Genomic DNA, 23,858 nt, shown 5'->3' with positions numbered 1-23,858 from the left:
ATTCAGATTCGAAATTTGCTGAGACTGCAGTTTCCGATGGATTCAACTATCGACAATGTGAGATGTTTGCTCATCTGTTGAGTCGACGGAAAACTGTTTAGTTCGACCGTCGACCGCACGACGCACTGTCACAGTGCTTAGCGCGCGAAACGCCATCGCTGTTGCGCTTGTCGCTTTCAATGTGCATCAACAAGTCAACAAGCAACGACGCACGCCGCCGTGTGCGTTCACATCGTACATTGGGTACATTGTATCATCAGTTTGAAACTTATCATAACGGCTTTCAACAGTGAGAAAATTACTTGCAAACGGAATTGTTCGAGAAGTGAAAAATCGAATTGTATTTAAGGATTAACTGATACTATGACTGTAAGAGCGAAAATTATTCTGAATGCATGTTTTTGGTTATACCGGCGAATGTTTGTAATTAAAGGAAACAAGTGTGGAGAAAACTAGTTTTTTTTGTTGATGGTACGAATCATCGTTTTCGATAGTGTCGAAAAATGTTTGGATTGTTCTGTAAAAATTTTGTTTTCGAAGTTTTTTGAATATCCTTCAAATATTGTTGTTGGATTTGCCACTTTAATGTAACAGTTTCTTTATTATTTATATATTTACAGTGTCCGAGTTTTTCTATATCACGTTTTTAGAAAAATAAAAAATAAAAACATCTATAAATAATACTTCAGGTTGTATGGAAAACTTATTTTTCAGCCCTCCGATGCGAAATCGTTGTCATTTAGTTTTTCCTCCATTGATAATAATGATCACTTGGAATTTGAAATATGAAATATGAAGTTGCATTGAAATACATTGAAATTTGCATGATTTTCTTCAAGTTTAAAAATGTTGATTATTCTGTCCTTGGTCACAGTTTATGGGTGATATGGTCTTTGAAATCATGGATATGAGTCTGAACGACTTGCCACTGATGAATCCTACTTTCTTACAGACACATGGAAATTTGTCATCTTGATTTTGAACGATTGGAGGAGAAAATCATAAATGGAGTTGGAAGCAACAATTTTAGAGCGTTATCAAGAGTTGTTGAAATGGCAAGTCGAGCAGGAAGAACGCCTTCTCAAGCAGCAGCAAGAGCAAAGAGATTTATTGAATTTTGAGCAAGCTCGAAAGTTCGAAGCCCTGGGCTTCTCAAGTCAGAATATTTTACAAAATTCGCTCGCTGCAAAGGAAGAAAACTCGCCGGTTGACGATAGGTGTACTAGAAATGAGGATCAACAAAGCTCCATGTCCGAACTAAGTCCTCGCAAAAATTGTCTTCATCTCAATGGCTTGGAAGATCCAGGAGTTTTTCAGAATAAAGTTGGCACAAAATCCATGGAAAATCAGCCAGCAGTACAGTTAAGCGTGCCTCCTTTACAATTGACATCTAACCGATATTTGAATTATAGATCACCCATTGAAGGATTTAGTCCACGTTCAGAAATCCCGGCAGATCGTGAATATACCAATGAAAGAACTCCAGAAAAAATGCAGCAAGAAATCAAAAACCTTGTTATGGAGGGTGTTGAACCGTTACCAATGGAAAAGCCCTCAAAACTGGTTATACCATTGGATGATCTACCAGTGCCTTCACCAAAGAAAGATTTTGTGACTTTGTTGGAAGAGAGATTACGCGAGGAGACCGAGGATGAGGCAAACAGTGAAAAAAATCCAAAGACTCGGGTGAAACGTCCATTTTTGAAGAAGGGCCAAGGCTTGGCCAGATTCAAACCTAACCCTAATAGCAATTCAACCCAAAGAACAGCGAAAACACGGAGGGCTTCACTCTCGGCGAACATGCGTTTGTCACCAACTCCCGTGACGAAAAATAACCCACCAAAATTGAAAGAAACTCCAAGAAGCTCGAGAGCCTGTAGCTCTTACGGCAAGGGTATTTCAGCGACCGCTCAAGCCAAATTGAATCTGAAAAATGTGCCTTTAGCGAAGACGAAAACTCGCAGTAAATCTGCGTGCATCGACCCGAAGATTAAATCTTGTCCAGCGATCAAACCCCGGGCGAAACCACCGATTGATATGAACGTGTCTTCTGATATTGAGACAAAAAGTCGTCGCGAATTAGAGGAAATGCGGATATTTGAGTTGCTTGAAGAGAAAGCTGAAAATTCAAGTTTTTGCTCTAATTCCAGTACCGTATTAGCTCTTCTGCGACAATCAACGCCCATAAAAAATCAAAATACGAGGGTCGACAATCCTCGGGGAAAAATGCAATCCGGAAAGGTTGATGCCTTGGCAAAAAACCATACCAGCGATTCGAATCTCGAGGAAATTGTTCGATCAACAAAATCCAACAAAATGCCGGGTTCGCCAGTTACGAAAATTCGGGAAACCGTTATTCAAAAAGATTACGTTATTTCACAATGGGACACAGGCTCCCAGAATGAAAGTATCAACTCCTCCAATACCAACAGAGTTTCGAATCGAGCTATCGCAGCTGGGTCTTACAAATCCACGAAGCACACGACTATACAGTTCAATAATAATAATAATAACAGCAATGATAATTACAGAGCGTTGATTGATTCTGCGGGAACTGATCATTCGAACTGTGACAAACACGAGGTTCAGCACGATACCATGGACAAAAGAACAACAGAGAATTCAGAGCCGGAAAAAGAATCTGCCAACGTCAGTTTTCACGTGAGATTTTCCGAGTACAACGAATATAAAACTATTGATTTAACTGATACGTCGATTATGTCAAACGATGTGAATAATTCGAGAGATTACAGAGAAGACCAAGCTTGGAGCGATCGTTCGACGAGCCCCGATTCCTCGGACATCGAAGTCTTGTTCTCCAAAGTCGGCAAGAGTAACGTTTCAAAATCATCGGATTGTCGTACTAAAGGATTGGCCGATGCCTCGCGAGAAAATGGACAAAATTCTTGTGATGACGAAACAACTGATCAAACGACCGACCATGAGGATGAGGATTATACCTCGGTTGGCTCAAACGAAGAATCTTGCGATGAGGAAAACACGACTGTAACGGAAATTAAAGAAGAGGAAGAACCAACGAGATCTTTGAATAGCTTCGATAAGCAAGGAAGGAGTGATCTCGAATCCGGAAATTGTAACGGTTCGTCGAGTACGATTGGACAAGGGAACGATGAAATAACGAGTAAAATTGATTTGACAGCTGCTAACGACACGATATTCAAGTCGGAACTCTTGAAAACTCGTCTCGCCGAATTGGAACGAGAGATTGAAATATTCCGCAAAGAAAATGCAGCGGTTGTGGCACAGCGTAAAAAATTGCAGGACGAGACACGACAGTTGCACAAGGAGTACAAAATGAAGGAGGAATCTTTGGAGAAAGAGAAAAAAGTAAATGAGGAACTTTTTCAGGAAGAGAGAAAACGTTTGTCGCGAGAAAAAGCTGCTTTGGAAAACCGGCTGAAAGACGCGAGAGAGAAATCTTTGCTGAACAAACAAGAGCGCCAAGAGACACAATTACTGCGTGATCAAATTGACGAATTAAAGGAAGAGATGAATCAGAAAGAAAACAGATGGCAAGCTGCCCAAGCCAGACAAAAAAGCCAAATACGAGTTTTGCAGACTGAAAATTCGCGACTCAAACAAGAACTGGAGAAACTTAAAGCATCGAAAACCAACAATTCCCGTAATCGTAAGCCTATAACTTCATCCAACACTAGATCGATACATTTAATAAATAAACATCTTGACAGCAAGAAGAATATTCGTACGAGGCAAGATTCATCAACGGACGAAGAAGAAACAGCGGAGATTGTCTATGGAAAAACCGAGGTCAACGAGCCTTTGGTTGAAAATGAAGATTTAATTCCCAATGAAAATAGCGAGAGCAATAAAGGCATCACTCACAATTTTATGTCTCGACAAACTTCGGTTAAGGACGACGAAGAGTTGCGAAAGAAGCGGAGTCTTTACACGAATCTTCTAAGCGAAGCGACTGAAGGTTTGCGAGGGAATGAGCAAATTGTTTTAGGCAAGCATGACAAATCACGAGAACAATTGCAACAGGAGATGGAAAAAGCAGAAGCAAATCGAAAATGGGATGAAGCTGCGAAAGTGTGCTATGATAAACCGACGAGAACGAGCTCCAGTCCAGCTTCGAAAAATGTGGAAAATACCGCGGAAAATGACCATTCTCGAAGTCCGATTGAGAAAAATAATTATTCGTCAGAGCCTAGACGTTGGTCGGATGTTCCAATTTGTCAAAACGATCGAATAAAAAGTTCGACCATCAAGCAGCAAGATATTCGAGAAGTTCAGTGCCCCGATGGCCATCTCGAGTATTGGTATCCCAATGGAAACGTTAAAAAAATATATCCTGATCGTAACATCATTAAAATGATTTACTACAATGGCGATGTACGCGAAAGTCGGGGAGATGGCACTGTCAAATATTTTTACGCGTCCACGAGAACTTGGCACACTACTTTGCCCGACGGTTTGGAAATTTTGGAGTTTCCAGAGTAAGTTCATATTCCAACGTTTAGTTTGTGCTCAGTAGAATTTTTTAACCTCAACTAAATGCTTAATCTTATCAATTAACGTCTCAATCGTTATTTTTTACTTTTGATCGATTCTAGTGGTCAGGTTGAAAGGAGATCGAAGGACGGCACTAACGAGGTTTCCTTCCCGGACGGCGCGCTTCGACTTTTGCAAGCAGATGGAGTAGAAAAGTGGGTTTTACCAGATGGCACCGTTGCCGAGACCTTCCCCGACGGGAATAAAATACTGTCTTTCCCCAACGGTCAGCGTGAAGTGCACACGGCTGAACACAAGGTAAGATTTCTTGCTGCGAATAAATTCAAAGAATTTTTAAACCTCGTGACCGAAAAAAGTTGCCAATATTTCGCTATATTATTCTGTCGCAAAGCAGAAAAAAAATGTTCGACAATTTTACGAATGTATGCCTGTGAAATAAAACTTCATTTTTTAATGAATTTTCTAGCGACGTGAATATCCCGATGGAACTGTGAAGCTCGTGTATCCTGACGGTACTCAAGAAACAAGATATTCGACTGGACGAATTCGTGTTAAGGACAAAGACGGAAAATTACTCATGGACGTGCACCATCGACAATGACCACGAAATCGAAACTCTGACCTTTTCATAACGACATAATGGATATATTTTGGCTCGTTTCAAAATGACACAAAAAAAGTAACGTAGCAAATTCGTGTTCTAACGAGTCAAGGTTTATCTCTAAGGGCATATTAGTACATATCTAAGGGTAATTGTATTGAGAAGACTAATTCTTTTCCATACTAAAATAGATGTATATTTTATATAATTACATAATTTTTATAAGGATCGTTACCTAAAGCATATCGAGTAAAATCGTTCTCATTCTAAAACGAGTCACATTTGAGGAAGATTTTTTCAAAATTTTATCATCTACAAAAATTTCCAAAAATTCTTTTGAAATATCGATCTAAATGCAATTCGTCGTAAAATATGTGGAAGCCAACGTACTTGAGCATTTTAAGGTTTATGTACAAATAGATTTACAGCCAATAGTTTCATACGTTTTTAACGCCTAACTTGCACAGTAATTTCATAAAAACTGTATTGAACTATTTTCAAGTCTCTAACAGTTTCAACTCGCATGAATTTGTAGGTTCCTCTAAACCTCTTTCCATTTTTTGATTTTTCGTTTTTAATCAATTTTACAATATTTTCGTAAACGAATTTCGCATCATACTTAAAGAATTTGTTTAAATAATATTACAGATTTTTGGAAAATTTTTCTACGTTATAAAGTTTGAGGACTTATGAATGAAAACCAATCTTCGTGGCACATTCCGTTGCAATATTTCAAAATACTTTCATTAAGTTATACTTATAATTACCAGAATCTCGTTGCATCGTAACTTATGGCTGTGGATGCTTGTGGTTAATATGCCCGACAAGGACTGATTTGGAATGATCACTTTCAAGAAATTTTGACCGAAAGTGGCGTTTGAAAGATAATTTGCAAGGATGTAGCCATTTTTTAATCTCTTTTTCACACGTGGACATAAAATAGAGTTCCTCGTAGGCATTGCAATGTAAGAGTATTGAAAAATATAAAAATATAGATGCATATTTCAAAATGGCAAAAAGAAATGATAATTTATTACGTCGTGTCATAACTGCGCGTGCATTCACCAAGCATATCGGCGAGTTGGCGAACTTGCTGATCGAGTGGCGTAGTCTCGTTGTCAGAATTGTTGAGGACGTCGAGGGCTTCGCTGATGGGTAATTCGTTTTTAACTTTACAACTTCTTGCAGGCAACCGCTTGACATTAATCTCCTGTAAGGCACAAATGGCGGCTTTAAAAGTTACGATTGTATAAGAAAGGCCATCGTGGGGAGAAACGGACCACAAGAAGTTCTGTATATAGTGCAAATCGGTGATTAATCGTCGTGGACGCGATTTGACAATTACGTAAATGAGAAGAGGTATAAGATCGTCGGTGGGTACAACGAGGATCGATTTTCTTGCGCCTATCATATCGTTATCGTGAGGGAAGTCCATTCTCGTTTCGACTGCGGCGAGAGCACCTTTTATTTCGGCGATCGTGAGATCGAGGGTGGTTTTTAAGCAGGAAAGTTTTTCCTGCGGACCTTCGCGAGCATCCAACGTTGCCAATTCAACAATTGCTGACGGTAACGATATCGCGAGTGACTCTTTCGCTCCCAGCTGGTCGGCCGTAACTCCAATGTCGATAAGTTGATCAATTTTTTTTTTAATGCACAAATCATCCTGATCAAGAGCGTTGCTCAACAACGAGTATATTGGATCGTGTAAATGATGCATTATAAATATTTCTAGCGAGACACTTAACAATTTTTGAAACCGAACGTCACGCTGCACGTCTAGTGTATGACGTCGCATTGTTCTCGCCCAATGACGACGCACCATATCTTGAATGGACCCCCTTAATTCATCCGCCGAGTTGTATCGATCCATGTCCATTGATTGCAATTCCGCTCGAAGATCCCCCAGTGAACAATGCTCCTGAGATGATAGTTCGTGCAGAAAGTTCACCGCCCTGTTATCAAACGTTCAGGCCATAAAATTACTCACCGGACTCAACTCAATTACAGTACGAAACTCGTTCGTTAAGATCATGCTGTTGTCTAAAAAGCATTTTCAATTTTCTCTGAGCTCTGAGCAAATTTTGAACTTTGACATTTCATGTTTTTCATTTTTTACTTCTGTCTCTAAAAACGTGTACAACACAAGAGAAAGAAAACTGCCAACAGTTTGGAATTCATTCTGTAATGAAAATAATCTATGAAAAAAAGGATCCTAGACAGAAATTTATTTTATAACTTTTTTTTAAATCAGACATTCATGAGAATGTTAGAGTTATTGACTAATTTTGATATGCATAAATATCTTGTTAGATAAATAGAAAATTCTTTTTTTATTATTTTTTCGTTTCTAGTAATTTTGCTAGTAATTAATACAATCAAGGCACAGTTTATTTCAAAGGATTTTTGATTCACATTGCAGAAAATGTTTAGGGGTTCCGGAATTTGTTTTCAGAGTCTAAGACCGTCTTGAATATATGTTTTAATATTTCTTCATGGATTTGTTACAGAAACATTTTTTTAATCCAGCATTAAACTGCAACTTTCAATCCGAATAATACTATAAAAATGCCTGGGTCAATTGACATACTCAACTATCATAGCTATGGAAATCATACTCAAAGCATCGTAGTATAAGCAAACTTTTGCCTCTTGCTCTTTTGTTTCATTACAAACGATATCAAGATATACTATTGCTAACTCACTCTTTGTAGCAATCGATGGTACGATTGAGTTTCATTTTGGCACTGGGAAGAGAACGGGTGGCGCAGTATTTTAGGTCCATAGGTTTCTCGACAATAACGATATTGTAAGAATGAAACTCTTTGTTGTAACCACGCTCGATATTAATGATTTTGACTTTATATCCGTCGCTCTCGCTTCCATCTTTATGGTATAGAACCAGTTTAATAAAAGTCCCTTCAATTTTGTAAGTTCGACTATGATTGGTATCCGTTGAGACAAAATAGCACGGTTTGTTATAAACTGGTTGGAGTATATGGTCATCTATAAAATTAACAAATTGTTATTTTCAATCGACCCAATAATTAGCAGTTACAGAAGATTTCATTTTTTTCACGTTTACCAACAAAATTTTCCGTTATTGTTAAGCCTTTCAAGGAATCGCTGCACGGCACACAAATTGTCCAACATTTCGATAACGCAAATTCATACTTGCGTCTAAATTTTTCCTGCCAATACAATACACCTTTTATTTATTCAACTCTCAATTGTGAAATTACATAGCCGCATCTACTTATATCAACTGACCCTTAAAAGAAGGTAAAATGAATTGTATGTCAATTCATCAACTTCCATAGCCAAGGACCTTGACAAGCTTTTCACTAAAAAGAAATAAATCATATAAATTGTATTTACATTATGTTGTCTTTTTCTAAATATATTCTGATATTTCTGGTCACAGGTCAAATACAAAAAACCTATGCAGATCATTGATGCAAAAGCATTATAATTTTTTTTTAAATGCCATATCTACCATATAATTCACTAACAAAGCGACACTGCTTGACGACATTATTGAAACACTTATTTTTCAATGTTATCACTATTTGACCTGTTCTCAGTTATATATGCGCATATAATATATTGTAGAATGACAGATCGATTATGAATTGTGACAAAATATTACATATTGAAGTTTGCTCACACGTCAAGAAGAATTACGTATTTTGAGTAGATTCTGCGACTTTGTTATCGCACGACGATTCGAACATTATTTATGTTCCACATCGACGACCACTTGTTTGCTCTCGAATAGAGACGTAACGTTCTCATTGTCGGAGAATGGGAAAAAATCATATGTGCCCGCTAGTAACATATGTTTTTCCATTCTTTTTTTTTATCTTTTCACAATGTCGTATCCAAAAGACTTTCCTCAGAGGCAAAAAAAACGTAACAAGGTCCTATGGCGAGACGTACAACAAATGATTTATCCAAACTGAGGAGTTTTAAATGCGGCGATTGGTCCTCACGATTCTACCTACCAATCGCCGCGTTTCAAAAGTCATGGTAAAAGGAAATTTATCATTGCGGAATGATACGCAGGTGATTTAACGTACAGAGGCTTGATTTGATACGTATGAACGTGAGAAAATAAAAAATAGCATTGGAATGTTCATATCGCGCGTACCGGTCTGTCACGTGCGTAACTAATGACCGTGAAGGCGCGTGCGTGCTTGCGCGTCGGTCGCGCGCGTTTGCGTTCTTGAAATTGCCGGCAGAGCCATCTTTGAATGAATTGAAAAACCGCGTGTCGGGAGCGAAAAGTTGTTATGAGTTTTGTGGTGTAACTGCACGTTTTCATAGAGGGTCGGACGTTTATCGACTGGGGAAGCGAGGAATTTTCGGATAATGAAAACATTCGATAAGGACCAACGTTTCATCGGCTGAATCTGCAGTGTGGAAAAGGAGAGGGCGTGATATATTGCTAAAATGGGTTTAAGCACCTCTTAGCATGTATTTGTTTGCATACAATTTATTACGGAAATAGGTAGACACATCACAAATATTCCATGAATTCTAAAGTCAACAAAAAATGAAAGAATTATGGGCTCGTGTGTACATTTGTTTTGTTTCTCCGTACGTATCTTTGATATCATATCCTTTCGATAACGTCGTTATTATTTCAATCGCGTATAAAAATCTGTACGCTTTGAACTCGACAGCATTTTTCACGTGTGAATAAATGAATACCCGATTAGATGCGAGCTTGTATGTGTCTCGAATTCAGGAATTTGCTCTGAACTTTAAACGTTATCGTTGGTGGGGCGAGTTGAACATTTGGTTGGGAGATGTATACGTCTATAGGCGTGCACGTGAATTCGAAAGTTGTCGCTTGTACCAATGTTAAACACATCACAAAGTGCGCTCGTCGTAGGCGGATCGCCGTCATTTTAATCCATACGCGCGCGTTCGACGCTAGAATAGTGTTTCGTTGAAACTTCATACAATTAATAAATTAAAAAGACTTACGAATGCTTTCGATTAACCAAAAAAAAATTGTATTTTATTCGTGGGATATCATATTGTGTTTATGGACTTTTCGCTAGAATATTCAACGTGCTTGCTCAGGAAATACAAATTTAATCTCGTGTTCAGAGTTCTTCCAGCGAATGAACATCGCCCTCTCATTATTGAAACTGAAATTTCGCTGCAATTTTGTGAAAGAAGTCGAACAGTGTAATTAATTGAATAATTATTGAAAATAATTGATTTATTGCTGTTATGAGCGCTCATAATTCTATATTTATTAATTCGCTGCGGTTGCACATCTCTGCAAATTTCACGAGTGTCTTTTATTCGGTGTATTTACCACTGCGAACGCGGAAGGGGTCAAAAGTGCCGGTCGGACGGCTCGTTATACACGAGGCTGACCAAAGTTACCTTTTGCCCTCCAGTCCGTTCCTTATCGAATTCTAGGCCCTCGCTATTTCTCCTCACAATTCCACGTTATCAATTCTGCTCTAATTTCATTAGCTGAAATTGTTTAATGAACACTGAGAAGTCCAGTGATGCGAAATTTTTAAGCTACCGATGAGTCCTTGTCGAAGTGTTGCAACATTTTTTTTCCATTCTGAGATAAGTCAGCGGTCAGTATCGTCAGAGAAGAAAAATTGGCACTACAAATATTTGCGAATCCACTCAACGCCGTTCTCATAATTTTCCACAATTTAACACAATTCTCTAACAGAATTTTTTTCCATGACTTCATTTCGTTTATATTTTTGCCCAAATATTTACCAAAAAAAAAAACATTTTTTGTCTCGCTAATTATTATTTCCTCTTTGAAAAGTGCCTTGCTAAAAATTACTCAATTGACAAATTTCAGAACCTTTTTCATCATGTATAATTTCAACCTCAATAAATAATTTTACCGAATATTCGTACTTCAATTTGAAATTACACAAAATATTGTAATTATTGATTTTTGAAGCTTTTGGATGACCAAACCGGAATCAACAGCATTGATAAATTCTGTTCTCAGCAATTTATTTCATAATTTATGATTTTAACCACCAAAAAATCTTCGTCCAATCAAATTCATTTTAAAATTACATAAAAAATCAGTAATTTTGTTTCATGAATGACCACGCCCAAACTAATTAGAAAAATCGTTTCCCACATGAATGCAGTGCATTTAATGGAATTGAGTATTTTGATTATTAATAAAGACTCATATTGAGAAGAGTTGAAAAAATGATGTTAGATCCCATCAGGATTTTGAATTATTTAAATTCCTTTGATCAAATTCAATGAGCTTCTTCATACTTTGGCTAATTGACACATTTCTGGCCAATCTTTAAATCGTTTGCATTCACTTTGTTTTATTAAATTAATTCCTTTAATTAAATTATTTAAATTCTATTATTTCATTAAATTATTTAAATGATTTAATTTAATTATTTAAATTCCTTTGATCAAATTCAATGAGCTTCTTCATACTTGGCTAATTGTCATATTTCTGGCAAATCTTTAAATCGTTTACATTCACTTCGTTACTTTTGTTTTCAATGTTTTAAGTGGAAAGAAAATGTGTGTCGCCTTATGTAAAAATATATTGACTTTTACTAAATTCAAGTCAATTGGTCAATTTACACGAACAAATTGTGGATACTTGATGCTGGTTGACCCAAGATGAACTTGATCAGTCAATTGTGAGATGAGGAGAAAAGTCTCTTTCGTCACTACATTCAAGAATTTCGTGCGTGAATTTAGCAACGAAACTGCAGACAAATTCGCTTCCCTTTTCTTCACGATCATCGGCTTTCACATTGCCTTGCATCGCAGTAAAAATGCGGAAAATGTGAACCACGAGAATGAGAATGAGAGTGACGCGAGATTTTGAGAGCGAAAGTTCTCGCGATAAAAGCCTGATTCGTTTGCAATTTGGACGCTTAAGGCGACGGCTCGTCTGCTCCATCGCCTTAAACTTTTTTTTTTTAATTACAGAAAAATCGTTGGGGGCAGCTGCGAATTTTTGCTTATTCAAATAAAAATATTTAAATAAATAAAAATTTTTAAATAATAAAATAAAATATTTAAATTGAAAAAAAATGTTCTTTCGAAATCTCCAAACGATGAAATCGTCGACTACGTTCAATTTTTTTTCCTTTTCTCTCATAATGAGAGATACAGAGACTCGGTGAAACCGTAATTTTTTCTAAATTTCTTCTATTTCGGGCTCAAATACCTCAAGTCACCGCAGCCCATTTTCTTGTACATTCAGCTGAAAATCATGATAAACGTAGATAACGAAATAACGTCGAGTCAGGCGTCCAAAAACGTGCATTCTAATGTGTATCGTAGAAAAATTGAAAATACGAATTAGGCGTGCTCATGAATGATGAAATTCTTTAAATTTTGAAACAAATTCTTCCAGTCAGGAAGCATGTAATTCGACAAAAAATGCACTTTCATCAAGAGAATTGAAAAAAGTGATAGCACAAGCTTCGTTAACTTTGGGACGTTAATCGATAATTATGAAAATTGGGTTAAAGTTTTGAAGCCTTAATAAAATGTGTCAGCATGGGAGGATATTTTGTTTTGTTGATTTATCGAGACCTAGTGAGATAAAATTCCGATTGTGAGATCGAGCGGCTGCCGATTTATTGGATTGATATCGATCAAGCCGTATTAAGGTAATTATCGAGAAACGAGTCAAACTTTCTGGTTGCAGCTTCGTCTTATCTTCTTTCAAAGTTAGCCGGGTCGATGAATCTTCGTAAACGATCAATTTGGCTAGTAATTGAGTTTCTTTTCTGCCTCCCTTGCAAACAGTTAATTCGATTTATTACAATTCTTTCCCCAATTCAAGTCGATTGTCTCGATTGCAAATTTATTTGGAAAAGTTCATAATTGGCGTTTATTTTTCCTGTTGAATTCTTGATCCGAAACCGTGCTTCAGGCGGTCCGAATATCGATTGACATTTGTAATGTGAAAACGCTACCGTATTTTCAAGCGAAGCACGCTTTTCATTCGAACAACGCTCCACGTTTTGTTCAATTTAAATGTTTCGCGCTCCATCGTCAATTCAGGTTGATTGGTCAATTTACACGAATGAATGCCGAACACTTGATACATCGTGACCTTAGAGACGATCCAATTTCATCAGTAATTCTCTTCACTAATATTTTTGCTTCGTTATTTTTTATGAGTCATTCGTGTTTCGACTCAGAGTGGAAGAATTAACGAAAATGTCGCTTTATAATGGAAGTTGTCTACGGTACGTTCTTTAAAAGCGTTTTTTATGAGTCTCACATTTTTTACGTGGTGAAAATATTCGATTCAAAGAAGTTATGGATAAGAGGATCTCGTTTGTCTTCTTCATGTTTTCGCGAGACTCTGAACGAGCATCCGTTGAATTATGCCCATTGACGACTTAATGAATTGCTCGATAATTCGCATCATAAAAATCCATTGATCACGGGAAAAGTTTATATATTTTCCCTGCTAATCTGCTAATTGGGGAAGTGGTTGGTTATACAATCAAACGTTAATCGATTATTCGTAAATTGAGTATTCAGTAATTCGGTATTTATATGAAAATGGAAAATCTCTCATTGTAGAATATTCAATTGCCTCAGATTTCAAGGGTTTGGCACAACCTTCGCTTTCGTTTGGTGCGACGAAAAATTCATTTGCTTTCAGCATAAACGAATTACACCGATCAAATAATCCTTTTCAGAATATGGAGGAAATAGAGTCGAGAATAATGGAGAGGGGCGGGGAGGCGAAAAGAGGAGAACGTTAAAGCCTTTCGTGATGGGTTACTTCAAACGAGAAGACCGTGCGTTACTTGTGATTAAAAAAAGCAACTGAACTATTTTGCTCTTTTCATGACCAAAGACCCGATTAAAATGTATTCTCCTAATTATTAAAATTGTGTGTAACTTTGTTTCTTGAGATTGATACATTTTTTAATGTAACGATAGCGGTTTAAATGCTTTCGTAGTTAAATCGTCAAGCAAAATGTGACGACAGTCATTTCCTATTTACACATGTTTCAAACCAGCTGGCTCATGGTGTTGTCAAACCTTGCACCGTTTGCGTCGTTATTACTCGTTAGCCTCAAACAAGTGTTTTTCTTTTTCCATTCCCAAGTGATTTTCACCGATTTTTTAAGCATATTTCCAAATTTAAACTCTTAAAGTTGGAATTTTCGATTGCCGTTAGATTCGCGTGAACTTCCTTAATCATCGCCTTGATAAATGGATTAACGGATGATTGTCGAAATTCTTAATCCGTTGCTGTCACTTCCACTTCCGCGTACCGAGCACATGTCGATGACGAGACTCCAGAATTCACTTGAAATCTTTCCAGCATTTCAATCGATCATTGATCGCAGAGCAGGAGCAAAATCCTGCCTTTTTCACGACGATTTTCGTGCTTTGACACTGTAAAATGATCTATACGGTTCCGCTAAGTGAATCAGTTGATGTTTGACAGTTCAATTGACAGCTTCACGACGATTGTAAAGCTGAAATACCTCAATACAGTATCGACAGCAAGCCATCCGACATTTCTCATTTATGATAAGAAACAAGCAAATTAACTACTTCGAATAATCTTAATGAAAGTGATAATGAATTTGAGTTGAATTATTAGCGATGATTAATTCCCCCGAGCAATCTCACGAATGTGCACATATTCGTAACGCAAATTTAATGTCAGAATAAAACATCGCGATACCAGGATTAAAAAGATTCACTTTTCGCTCCAAGTCATTGGTACTTCGACCAAAAGAAAAAGCATAAAATATAATAAGTGTTTACATTAATCGTTGAACAAACACAACGGCGTTCGATGCATCGGATAACCAAAGTCTTGTCTCACTGGGTCAGAGTGAATCAGCGCTATCGCATTTTCTCTCGTTTACATTTTATCATCGTTCTTTCATATATACCAACGAGAAAGTTGTGTCTGGTCAATTGACTTGGAGTGTTTCTCCCTGCTCGTTGTCTATTAAATACCCATTAAATACACATTCACTTTTGATTAGCGCGTATTAACATATTACCGAAGAACACCGTGAACTTCAATAAACTCTCAATTGAGTAGTTTCGTATGACTTGGTGAGAGGAATGTGAAGCTAAATTAGAAAAAACGAAACTACATTAAAACGTGCATTGAACCGAAAGCCAAGGATTCACTGTTATCTCTAGAATAGTTCAGGGTGATTGACTAGATTACAAGAAATTTATTGGATTATCAGAATTCGAATTTCGTCTTTACCAGTAGTATCTGCAGTTCGATAAGGCAATGAATCCAAGTCGATTAAGAGTCTGCCGCGAATGCAGCGTTTCTAATTGTCAGTGCCAATACCGTGGCATCGCGTGTGTTTTGTTTGTGATAATCAAACGACCAAAAGGATCGGGATTCGGTGAATTTTTTGGGTGAAGAAATAACGAATGAGTTTGTTGACGAGGCAGTTTAGCTGGGAAAAGCTGGATAAAGGCTGCGTGGTGACTCAGTGCGGTGATTGACCTTCCAAGCGCAATCGGACGGACGTTAATGCTTTAAACCGCAATCTCATTCGGCCGTGATTCTACTCTGTACGTTCTTTCTGTTTCCAGAGGCTCTTTGCGCAAACAAAAGCTGTCGATGATTTGCCAAAAAACATGAATTGTCGAATTTATCGTTATTTTTTGTCAAATTTTGACGATCCACTTGGAGAAAAAGACGCTCTCGATCCGTCCCGTACTTTTCTTGAGGCTGAGGCATAATTTTTCATCGCGATCACCGCGATCAGTCCCACGTTCATTGTCAAGATCTGACGCTGTTATTCTCCTTATCGTTGATGAGTAAAGCTCCGAAAATGAGCTGCTCGCGTCCTTGAAACTCGAATCGAGGAGTGACGACAAAAAAGTGAAAAAAAATCGGTCAAGCAGAAACTAATCGACGAAATTTGTTGATTCAAAAAAAGGTTCGTTGGATCGACGTTTCTTGGGGATCAAAATTAAGTTCGTTTACTCGAACAAAAATTCGGTTGATTCGAATCTTGATTCGTTGATTCAGATAAATATTTCTCACCACGACCCAATTGAATTGGGGATTCGCGAACCGGAGGGTGAAAAACTGCGAGAATTTTGTTTTCCCACGATCCGACGAATGAGCAATGGGCAAATTCGTAAGAAATTATTTTATTCGTGTGTGTGTGAGAGTCTGGGGTAAAATACGGTGACAAAAATGACGAAATGCTTGTGAAATGTCGAAGGATCAGGTCGCTCAATTGGCTAGGAGACTGTTTTGATGTCGATAGATCGAAGAGACTGTCGAGAGCGTTATCGAAGCTGCGAGTTATCTCGTGACGATTTAATCACAGCAAATATCTTCGGGATAATGATCAATCGAAGGCAATCAACCGAGCGTTGACCTATATTTGTTGCGCTACAATCCGCGAGCGAATTTCTTAGTATATTCAAAATTGAAATAATTATTGAGCGACCCGTAGCTCTGGAAAGCATCGAGCATCAAATTTATTAAGCTTTCTACGAACTTTCAGATTCTTCAGGGCTTTTTACTTTCTTTCGAGGCTTTGGCGAAGATCTCTATTCCACTCTTCGCTTAGATAAACCGAAGGAAAATGACTCGCGCCTCCTTAAAGCCCGAGGACCAATGCTTGCAAGGTAAATACGCACACGGTAGAAAGCAACGTCGATAAAAAAACGATTTTAATCTTAGTGAAATAATGAAAATTGAAATTTTCGTATCAGATGAAGAAACGCGACAACAGGCCATACGAGAGATCGACGCAATAGGACTGTATCAAGTCACCATGTACTTCATTATTGGTATTCCACTCATCTTATCGGCAGCTTACAGTATGGGCTACACTTTTACTGCGGGCGAAGTCGACTACAGGTATTTATCAGAAAAATAATGACGTTCGCGTCTTCCTTTTTTCCTACCTAATTATCGTCTAAAAACCATTCGAGATTTTCGAGAACGACCAATTAGCAAAAAGAATTGATGTTCACTGAAAAAAATGCGCGAGCTTGTCTGAGCTCTCGAATATTATCGAGAGAAACCACGTTTTAAGGGGTCGGCATCAAGATCTGCATGTAAAATCGTTAGGAATCGAGGGCTCGGGAAATTTATTGACGGTTGAAACCGACCATCTTTCGAGCAACGTCAACTACTACATTTTCAAGCAGATTTATTGAATAGAAGATAGAATTAGCGGAAATGGGAAGAGCAGAAAAGGAGGAAGATCATTTTCGAGACTTGATGCTCAGGTTTCGATATATGCGTTTACTGTGGTAAGATAATGGCGGCTGTGAGAGCTTGGTGAACACATATGTCGATGGCTCGTAGAAGCAATTGCTTCTCCTAATTACTCCCGAAACACGAACTAACGTGCAGTTTCCTCCTCCTTCCCGAATTCGAATTAACGTCAAATATAGCTCGAGCTTACGAAACTCCTCATACACCTACGTCATCAATTATCCGATCTCTTATTCAAGACAATCTCTGGCTTAGCGATTGTTCCTAGCTAAAGCTCGATCGCGGGGGAGAGCAGTTCGTAAATCCTCTTTGCTCCTATTTTCCCTATAATCATACTCCGTCTTGTATTATCAGATCGTGTTAGCTGCAAGTATTTTGCTATTATTGGAATCCAACGAATATTTCCTCCTTAACTACGCCAATGGAGTGCTATCGATCCTGAAATAATGTCCGAATTGGAAGAGCTTTTCGATTAAAACATTCACGAAAGTCTGCATTCGAGATTTGGTAAATTAGCGAATCTCATTTTGTCTTTGCCCCAACAATGATTCTTGGAATTTGTAAAAGAAGAGCTGACGGGGTCTGTTGATACGAATTGTTGAAATTGTAAGGGACAAATGGAATCTACTAAATCGAATCGAAGCAGTTGATCGTTTATTGAAACGAATGCACCAATTTCCCACGACTTTAAGGTATTCCTTTCACGAACCCGAATATTCTACAAACAACTGATTTCAAATAGCAGTAAAGTAAAAGTACGTGCCAACAGACTGGCGAAGTTTCAGGTTATCGAACGTTTAATAAAGAATAAAAACTTCAAAAATCGTAAAATTTATTCGGGAGCTCACGAAGATTCGATCATCGCCACATTTCTGTTCAATAACTCATGCACTAAATGATTCTAAATTCCTGATACAGAATGTCTCACAGATAGAAAAAAATGTAAGGATCCATGGCGACGATAAAAATAAAGGGTCACCGAATGCTTAAAATTAGCGACCGAAGTTGGAATGGCTTTCCTATATAACCGCGACTTTTAAAAGGTTAGAAATCAGTTCAAATTTCGAGCGCCCCAATTAGTGCCAGCAAAAAATACGCTGCTCATGCGAAAGGAATACCTTGAAGGGAGCTTGTGAATTTTTCGAAATCCGAAAGCTTTCCAGTGACTAATCGACCATTTTTTTAGATGCTTCGTGCCAGAGTGCGAAAATTCAACGCATTCGGAGTTGTATCCGGAGTGGATCGATGACGCGATACCGAAAACCAATAGGAAATTTGAGTCCTGTACGAGATACGCAGTACGCGATAGTACCAATGGTTCGAGTACGTGCTCGGCCTCGTCCTTCACAATGGAGAAACAAAGATGCGACGCTTGGGTCTACGATCCGAGTGAAAGAACGATATTGAACGAGGTCATTCGCACTAATCAATTATTCGTTGTTTGTAAGCCTCGAACGATTCGTGACGTAACAATACTGACGCTGCTTAATGAACTTTCCTCTTTGCTTCTTACGTATACAGTGGGACATTACGTGCGACGAAAATAGATGGAAACTGGCCATGGTCGGAACAGCGAACAACATTGGACAGCTCATAGGCATGATTTTCGCTGGATATATTTCCGACAGGTTATTCATCCAATTGTATTAATTACAAGGCTTTTTCGCTGAGGTTTCGAACACGTATTTATGAGCTGGAACAACTTTTTGTCGTTGGAGGGAGAAAAAAAGTTTGAGGGGAGGAAACTAATGATAAAAGTTTCGATTTTCCCTCGAAAAATATTTACCATGATAATTGACGTCAATAATTATCTAACAGATTCGGTAGGAGAACGGTTTTAACAATCTTGACGACGATCAGTGGTGTTCTTGGAATAATACAATCGTTCTCCGTCAACTATTGGATGTTTCTATCTTTCGAATTTCTGCAAGCCTGTGCATCGTCGGGGATGTACAGTTCAGGATACATTCTTGGTACGCTTATTATAATTTATGACGAAAAATGTCGACCAAGTTAATCGCTCGATTGACGTGTGTACGAAATTTAGAATTTGAGGAAAGCTGCGATACTTTTCGAAGCTATCGAACGTAGAATTCGAAAGGGTTTTGAAAAATACGTCTGCTCGTCACTTTTCATGCTCGTTTAATCCAGCATTTTTCGTCATCTGAGAATTTTTTTCATAGCACGTGCCTCTCCGAATGACATTGTACACGAAAATTTGCATTCGATCACAAAGGGTGTACGATCAAAAATCCTGAGACAAAATATCCCGCGCCAATTAATCAAGGAAATCATTGTTATCATTATCAACGAAACTATTTGAAACCATGTTTCAATGTGTGAATGTTCCTTGTTTGTTTGGACACGCGCGCACGCGCGTGTGTGAGTGTTCTATCAGCCTGCCTGGCACAAATAAATAAAAACAACAAAAAAAGCAAATAATCATTAAACAAAATTATAGAGGATATTGTGTCTCAGGATATTTCATTCCGGGGATATTTCGTCCAGGGACCTTTTGTCACGTAGCCATCACAAAGTAGTCAGAAAAACGTTGAGAATACCCTGTAAAAAGGTTTTGATGTGCCCACTGTTTGGAAGCTGCTCATAAGCTCGAGCATCCTCCCCAAAAAATCGATCATCTCAAAACCCTTTACGCGTAGCAGCAAATTCTTCGAGTTGGCAGATGAAATTCAAGCCTCGTTGTTCCAGGTGTGGAAATGGTAGGTGAGAAGCGGCGCGTGCTCGGTGGTGCAGTAATATCAAGTTGGTTCGGGATGGGTGGGGTAATTCTCGGAGCAGCCACCATGTGGTTGAGATCCTGGCAATCCCAGCTTCGATTATTCTACATAACTGGGGTACTCGTTATTTTTCTACCAACGCTTGTTCCGGAATCCAAGAGGTAAAGCTCGCAAATATTTCAACGAATGAAACCCCATACGATCAATCAATTGAACAATCAGTGGATTTTACCACGTTTTCTATGGTCTCTGTTGAAAATTTGAGCTAAAATTGTAAAACGGAGAATATTCGATAGTCGAAAATACTGCTTAAAATGAAAATGATAAAAAACATTTGGATCGATGTTTTTTGGATTTATGTGGAAATGGATTTGCGTTAAAAAAATTCGATTTATGTAAAAGTGGAAAAAATGGTGTTTTCGATTTATCTCAAAAAAGTCAACATCCGATAATTGCAGGTGGCTTGTAGCCAATGGTAGGATGGCCGACGTCGAAAAGATCCACAAAAAAATGGCAAAAATGAATGGATTCAAGGTAGATCAGGCGAAGCTCGATATATACAAAGAGCTGAGTTACAGTAGCGTGCGCAAGGTAAGAACCAGAATAATTTTTCACAATGACAAGCTCCAGGAGATTACCAAAATAAAATATAAAAACGAGCCATCAAATACAAAAATGATGACGCAAAAGCAGGAAGAGAATATTAAATAGAAATGATCACCAGGAAACGAGGAAAGTGCAGTCCGTCGAAGGCGTGTTGACCTTGAAAGCCTTGCAAAGACCAGTGCTGGTGGTAAGGTTGCTCGCATGTTGTCTCTGTTGGTTGACGAACACGTTCGTTTACTACGGGCTATCACTGAATTCTGTTGCAATAGCCGGCGACAAATACACAAATTTTATGTTAGCAACTATAATTGATACGCCAGCCAATTTTCTGGGCTGTTATTTGCTGAATCGGCTTGGACGGAAACCCACGCTTTCTGCAGCATTTCTCTGCAGTGGAACTTTCTGCCTCCTCATTCAATTCGTGCCAGCTGGTAATTGGATAATCAACTTTTGTCTTTGTTTTTATCTTTTTGATTCGATGACGTTCCGGAATTTGAGACCTCGTAATCGGGCACGTTTTCTTCAGGTACCAGTTACGTCATCCCGTTGTTGCTCTTCCTCGGAGGAAAAGGCTGCATCTCCATGGCCTTCTCTTCCAGCTACGTTTACACTTCGGAAATGTTTCCAACGACGGCGAGGCACTCGCTTCTCGCTATATGCAGCATGACCGGACGCATTGGCTCGATTTTGGCACCCCAGACGATCCTTCTGGTACGCTCATTCGTAATTCGCATTTTCCGTGCCCCCTCTCATGCCGAGTTACGAGATTCGATTTCGGGGACTCAAAAATCGTCAGAATTCCCCATTGACAAATTTGACGATTTTCTGCTGACGGTTCAATGCTGTAGAAATTCGATCCTGGACTTTCGATAACTTTAAAAATTGCCCGAAAATATTTGTTTCGTTTGTCCAAACGCATTATTTAGAACTGAAAAACAGAATATTGCGGTGAAAAAAACCATCCGCGTGCTCAAAGTCCGGCACGGAAATTTGCTCTAAAGTATTATTTTTTATTTCCTCTTTTTCCATATCCATGTCAATGGGTTAAATTCATCTTTTTATTTCTTCTCGAAGTCTTCGGTGATGGAGTCACTGCCGTTGATACTTTTCGGTAGCATGGGCATATTGGCGGGTACGGCATCGCTTCTTTTCCCCGAGACTCTGGGATGTAAACTTCCGGACACGATCGCGGAGGCAGAAAATATTGGAAAACCGCTTCCGACGAAACAATCGCCGAACATTGTGGCGTAGGATTTTATTGGAGCTTTAAAATATGAAAGAAGCAGGTTCGTAGTTTGCCAGTATTTGATCGTCTTTGATCTCCTTTCGTTGGAGCATTTTTATCGACTGGGATCGATCGGTCGTTGCTGCCCTTCGAACCTCATCGCAGTTCGTCCTCGTTTTTCAGGAATTCTCGATATTCGATACGAAATAAGCATATTGAAAGTTGACGAAGGATAGAATCTTGAATGACGACCTACAGCTGCCGTGAATACAAATACATTAACGGGCCGCATCGTTCCCCGTTGTTCTCCCTCGAGGATACTGAAGTGCGATAAATATTCAGCCAAATAAAGAGCTCGAATGAGCTGGACAAAAATGAATTTACTCCAATGAAAATCATCGTCATCGTTGATTCTGATCACGGGTACAATATTCATGGAACACAATGTCGAAGTGGTTTACTCGTTGGACAAATGGACTACGAATTCCGTACACGTGTCAACGACCATCAAGCTTCATCTGCATAAACGTCGTTCCCATTGTCGAACATGTGACGTATCGCACTACCAGAAAACTAGTATTAGCATCGATTGACGAGGGATAACATAAAAAACGAAGAGAAAAAAAATGCATCGACACTCGCCACTGCAATCGATCCTCATCGAAGCATTCCTCAAGTCCATTCTACTCGACGAGCATTCATAGCCGCTATATTGACGCCAGAGATTGTTTTTTTTTTTTTTTTTTTTTCTTTTCCATCCACATGTGTGTCATTGATTGCCACTTCACGTACTTTTTCGTATTTTATTTATATAGAAGCGATAAAAAAAAACACTCTGAATAATACGCAGGCTTTGCGAAAAAAATATCGTTCAAGATCGAACCATTGGACGTTTCGAAAAGTCGTTAAAATTTATCTGTAACAAACTCAATACTGCGATCATGAAAAAAATATGATTTTCTCGGTTGATAGTTGAGGCACGAAATAATGTTATTTAGTGCTGAAGATTTTGTTTTTGACCAAATGCGATTAGAAGGAATCGTTGTAGAGTTCATTCGAAATTTATTGCACAACGAATATTTGTTTTTTTCATGTTAATTAGAGGTAATTAAGTTGCTAGAAATTAGTGTTTTACATATTTTTTCTTTGTTAAGCATTGAATTCTTGTTCGAGCCCATTTCATCCCTCGAATCCTGCTTCACTGATTTCCCTTTTCTTGCGAGACCTCCAGTGAGCATCGATTCTACGAAAAGGCTGAGGAAAATTGTGGACAGTAAAGGAAAAATTGTCGGTCCAACTGAATCCGACTTTGTTGGAGGAAATGCGGCAGATCTCAATTTTATTGGCGCGAATGACGAATAACTGACCTGCGCTCATTCAGACCTGAATGACAAAGTTCTTTGATGGATGCTTCAACTGGATGATCGGAGCTGATGTTTAAATTGCAATGTCGAAATTAATGAAGCTTCACGAATTGCTGGTTCAAGCAGTCCCAAATAATTTCATCTTATTCGTAAAATAACTCGTATTTCTTCAATTGAATAAACGGATTCGAAGAATCGAAAATCGTCGACAAACATTTTGTCCTGAATGCAGAAAGTCTGCTTGCTGCTCGTCCAGCGACCGATGCAGGTCACCCAATCGAGTATTGACCCCGCCGGAGGCTGCTTCATCCGCGAGTTGGTCGGAGTCACATATCAACCGCCCATCGAAAGCCGTCGGTTAACTACGAACCGAGTATTAGTCAGAAAAATACGGAAAAATGTGTTTTTTAAAAAATTTCAACCCTCTTTAATGAAAGTTCCTCAATAATTGATCCGACAATCTTGAGTTTCGAAATCTTAGCGATTTTCATCTAGTCCGAAACTTCGTACACCGAAGCAGACGATAGAACGGGGGAGGAATATTGAAATGCCTGAGACAATGAATTCTGAAATGGATGACACGTAGAAA

At 38.5% G+C, this 23,858-nt stretch overlaps 3 protein-coding genes across 12 annotated transcripts; 2 read left to right on the top strand and 1 right to left on the bottom strand.

Moving 5' to 3' along the window:
• Positions 1-106: 106 nt before the first annotated feature.
• On the top strand, positions 107-6,114 carry Sas-4 (spindle assembly abnormal 4). 2 transcript variants are annotated; one of them, XM_043410913.1, is made up of 4 exons: positions 107-369; positions 953-4,478; positions 4,596-4,791; positions 4,961-6,114. In XM_043410913.1, the coding sequence occupies exons 2-4, from the start codon at positions 1,006-1,008 to the stop codon at positions 5,093-5,095; spliced, it is 3,804 nt and encodes a 1,267-aa protein (XP_043266848.1). In that variant the 5' UTR covers positions 107-369; positions 953-1,005; the 3' UTR covers positions 5,096-6,114. The 2 variants fall into 2 exon arrangements, with proteins under 2 accessions (XP_043266848.1, XP_043266849.1); XM_043410914.1 differs by lacking the exon at positions 107-369 and having other exon boundaries at positions 1,157-1,323; positions 1,413-4,478.
• Positions 5,269-9,247, bottom strand: LOC122405872 (ankyrin repeat domain-containing protein 27-like). 4 transcript variants are annotated; one of them, XM_043410923.1, is made up of 5 exons: positions 8,760-9,247; positions 8,363-8,436; positions 8,178-8,283; positions 7,798-8,098; positions 5,269-7,047 (listed from the first exon to the last, which is right to left on the bottom strand). In XM_043410923.1, exons 2-5 carry the CDS (start codon positions 8,408-8,410, stop codon positions 6,129-6,131), a joined length of 1,374 nt encoding a protein of 457 aa, XP_043266858.1. In that variant the 5' UTR covers positions 8,411-8,436; positions 8,760-9,247; the 3' UTR covers positions 5,269-6,128. The 4 variants fall into 4 exon arrangements, with proteins under 4 accessions (XP_043266858.1, XP_043266860.1, XP_043266859.1 ...); XM_043410925.1 differs by having other exon boundaries at positions 8,182-8,283; XM_043410924.1 differs by lacking the exon at positions 8,760-9,247 and adding an exon at positions 8,589-8,699.
• A 331-nt stretch (positions 9,248-9,578) lies between these two features.
• Positions 9,579-23,471, top strand: LOC122406462 (solute carrier family 22 member 5-like). 6 transcript variants are annotated; one of them, XM_043411926.1, is made up of 12 exons: positions 9,579-9,691; positions 16,615-16,738; positions 16,826-16,973; positions 18,523-18,748; positions 18,858-18,964; positions 19,155-19,309; positions 20,046-20,235; positions 20,533-20,665; positions 20,799-21,111; positions 21,207-21,391; positions 21,755-21,966; positions 22,089-23,471. In XM_043411926.1, the coding sequence occupies exons 2-11, from the start codon at positions 16,696-16,698 to the stop codon at positions 21,929-21,931; spliced, it is 1,677 nt and encodes a 558-aa protein (XP_043267861.1). In that variant the 5' UTR covers positions 9,579-9,691; positions 16,615-16,695; the 3' UTR covers positions 21,932-21,966; positions 22,089-23,471. The 6 variants fall into 6 exon arrangements, with proteins under 6 accessions (XP_043267861.1, XP_043267864.1, XP_043267865.1 ...); XM_043411929.1 differs by having other exon boundaries at positions 9,584-9,602; XM_043411930.1 differs by lacking the exon at positions 9,579-9,691 and adding an exon at positions 9,964-10,291 and having other exon boundaries at positions 22,071-23,471.
• The last annotated feature ends 387 nt before the right edge of the window (positions 23,472-23,858 follow it).

This window comes from Venturia canescens, chromosome 2 (assembly GCF_019457755.1).
Source record: "Venturia canescens isolate UGA chromosome 2, ASM1945775v1, whole genome shotgun sequence".
Taxonomy (NCBI): Eukaryota; Metazoa; Arthropoda; class Insecta; order Hymenoptera; family Ichneumonidae; genus Venturia; species Venturia canescens.
The sequence above is the reverse complement of the archived record's forward strand: the minus strand, read 5'-3'. Positions and strand labels throughout refer to the sequence as shown.

What these genes read in the sequence shown, in the direction of transcription:
- Sas-4 (XM_043410913.1), top strand. Translation starts at nt 1,006, where the DNA reads ATGGAGTTGGAAGCAACAATTTTAGAGCGTTATCAAGAGTTGTTGAAA. An exon ending in GAAATTTTGGAGTTTCCAGA is followed by an intron (nt 4,479 to 4,595) that starts GTAAGTTCATAT and finishes GATCGATTCTAG; the next exon opens with TGGTCAGGTTGAAAGGAGAT. An exon ending in TGCACACGGCTGAACACAAG is followed by an intron (nt 4,792 to 4,960) that starts GTAAGATTTCTT and finishes TGAATTTTCTAG; the next exon opens with CGACGTGAATATCCCGATGG.
- LOC122405872 (XM_043410923.1), bottom strand. Translation starts at nt 8,410, where the DNA reads ATGGAAGTTGATGAATTGACATACAATTCATTTTACCTTCTTTTAAGG. An exon ending in CATTTTACCTTCTTTTAAGG is followed by an intron (nt 8,284 to 8,362) that starts GTCAGTTGATAT and finishes TTGTATTGGCAG; the next exon opens with GAAAAATTTAGACGCAAGTA. An exon ending in AATAACGGAAAATTTTGTTG is followed by an intron (nt 8,099 to 8,177) that starts GTAAACGTGAAA and finishes TTAATTTTATAG; the next exon opens with ATGACCATATACTCCAACCA.
- LOC122406462 (XM_043411926.1), top strand. Translation starts at nt 16,696, where the DNA reads ATGACTCGCGCCTCCTTAAAGCCCGAGGACCAATGCTTGCAAG. An exon ending in CGAGGACCAATGCTTGCAAG is followed by an intron (nt 16,739 to 16,825) that starts GTAAATACGCAC and finishes TTTTCGTATCAG; the next exon opens with ATGAAGAAACGCGACAACAG. An exon ending in CACCCCAGACGATCCTTCTG is followed by an intron (nt 21,392 to 21,754) that starts GTACGCTCATTC and finishes TTCTTCTCGAAG; the next exon opens with TCTTCGGTGATGGAGTCACT.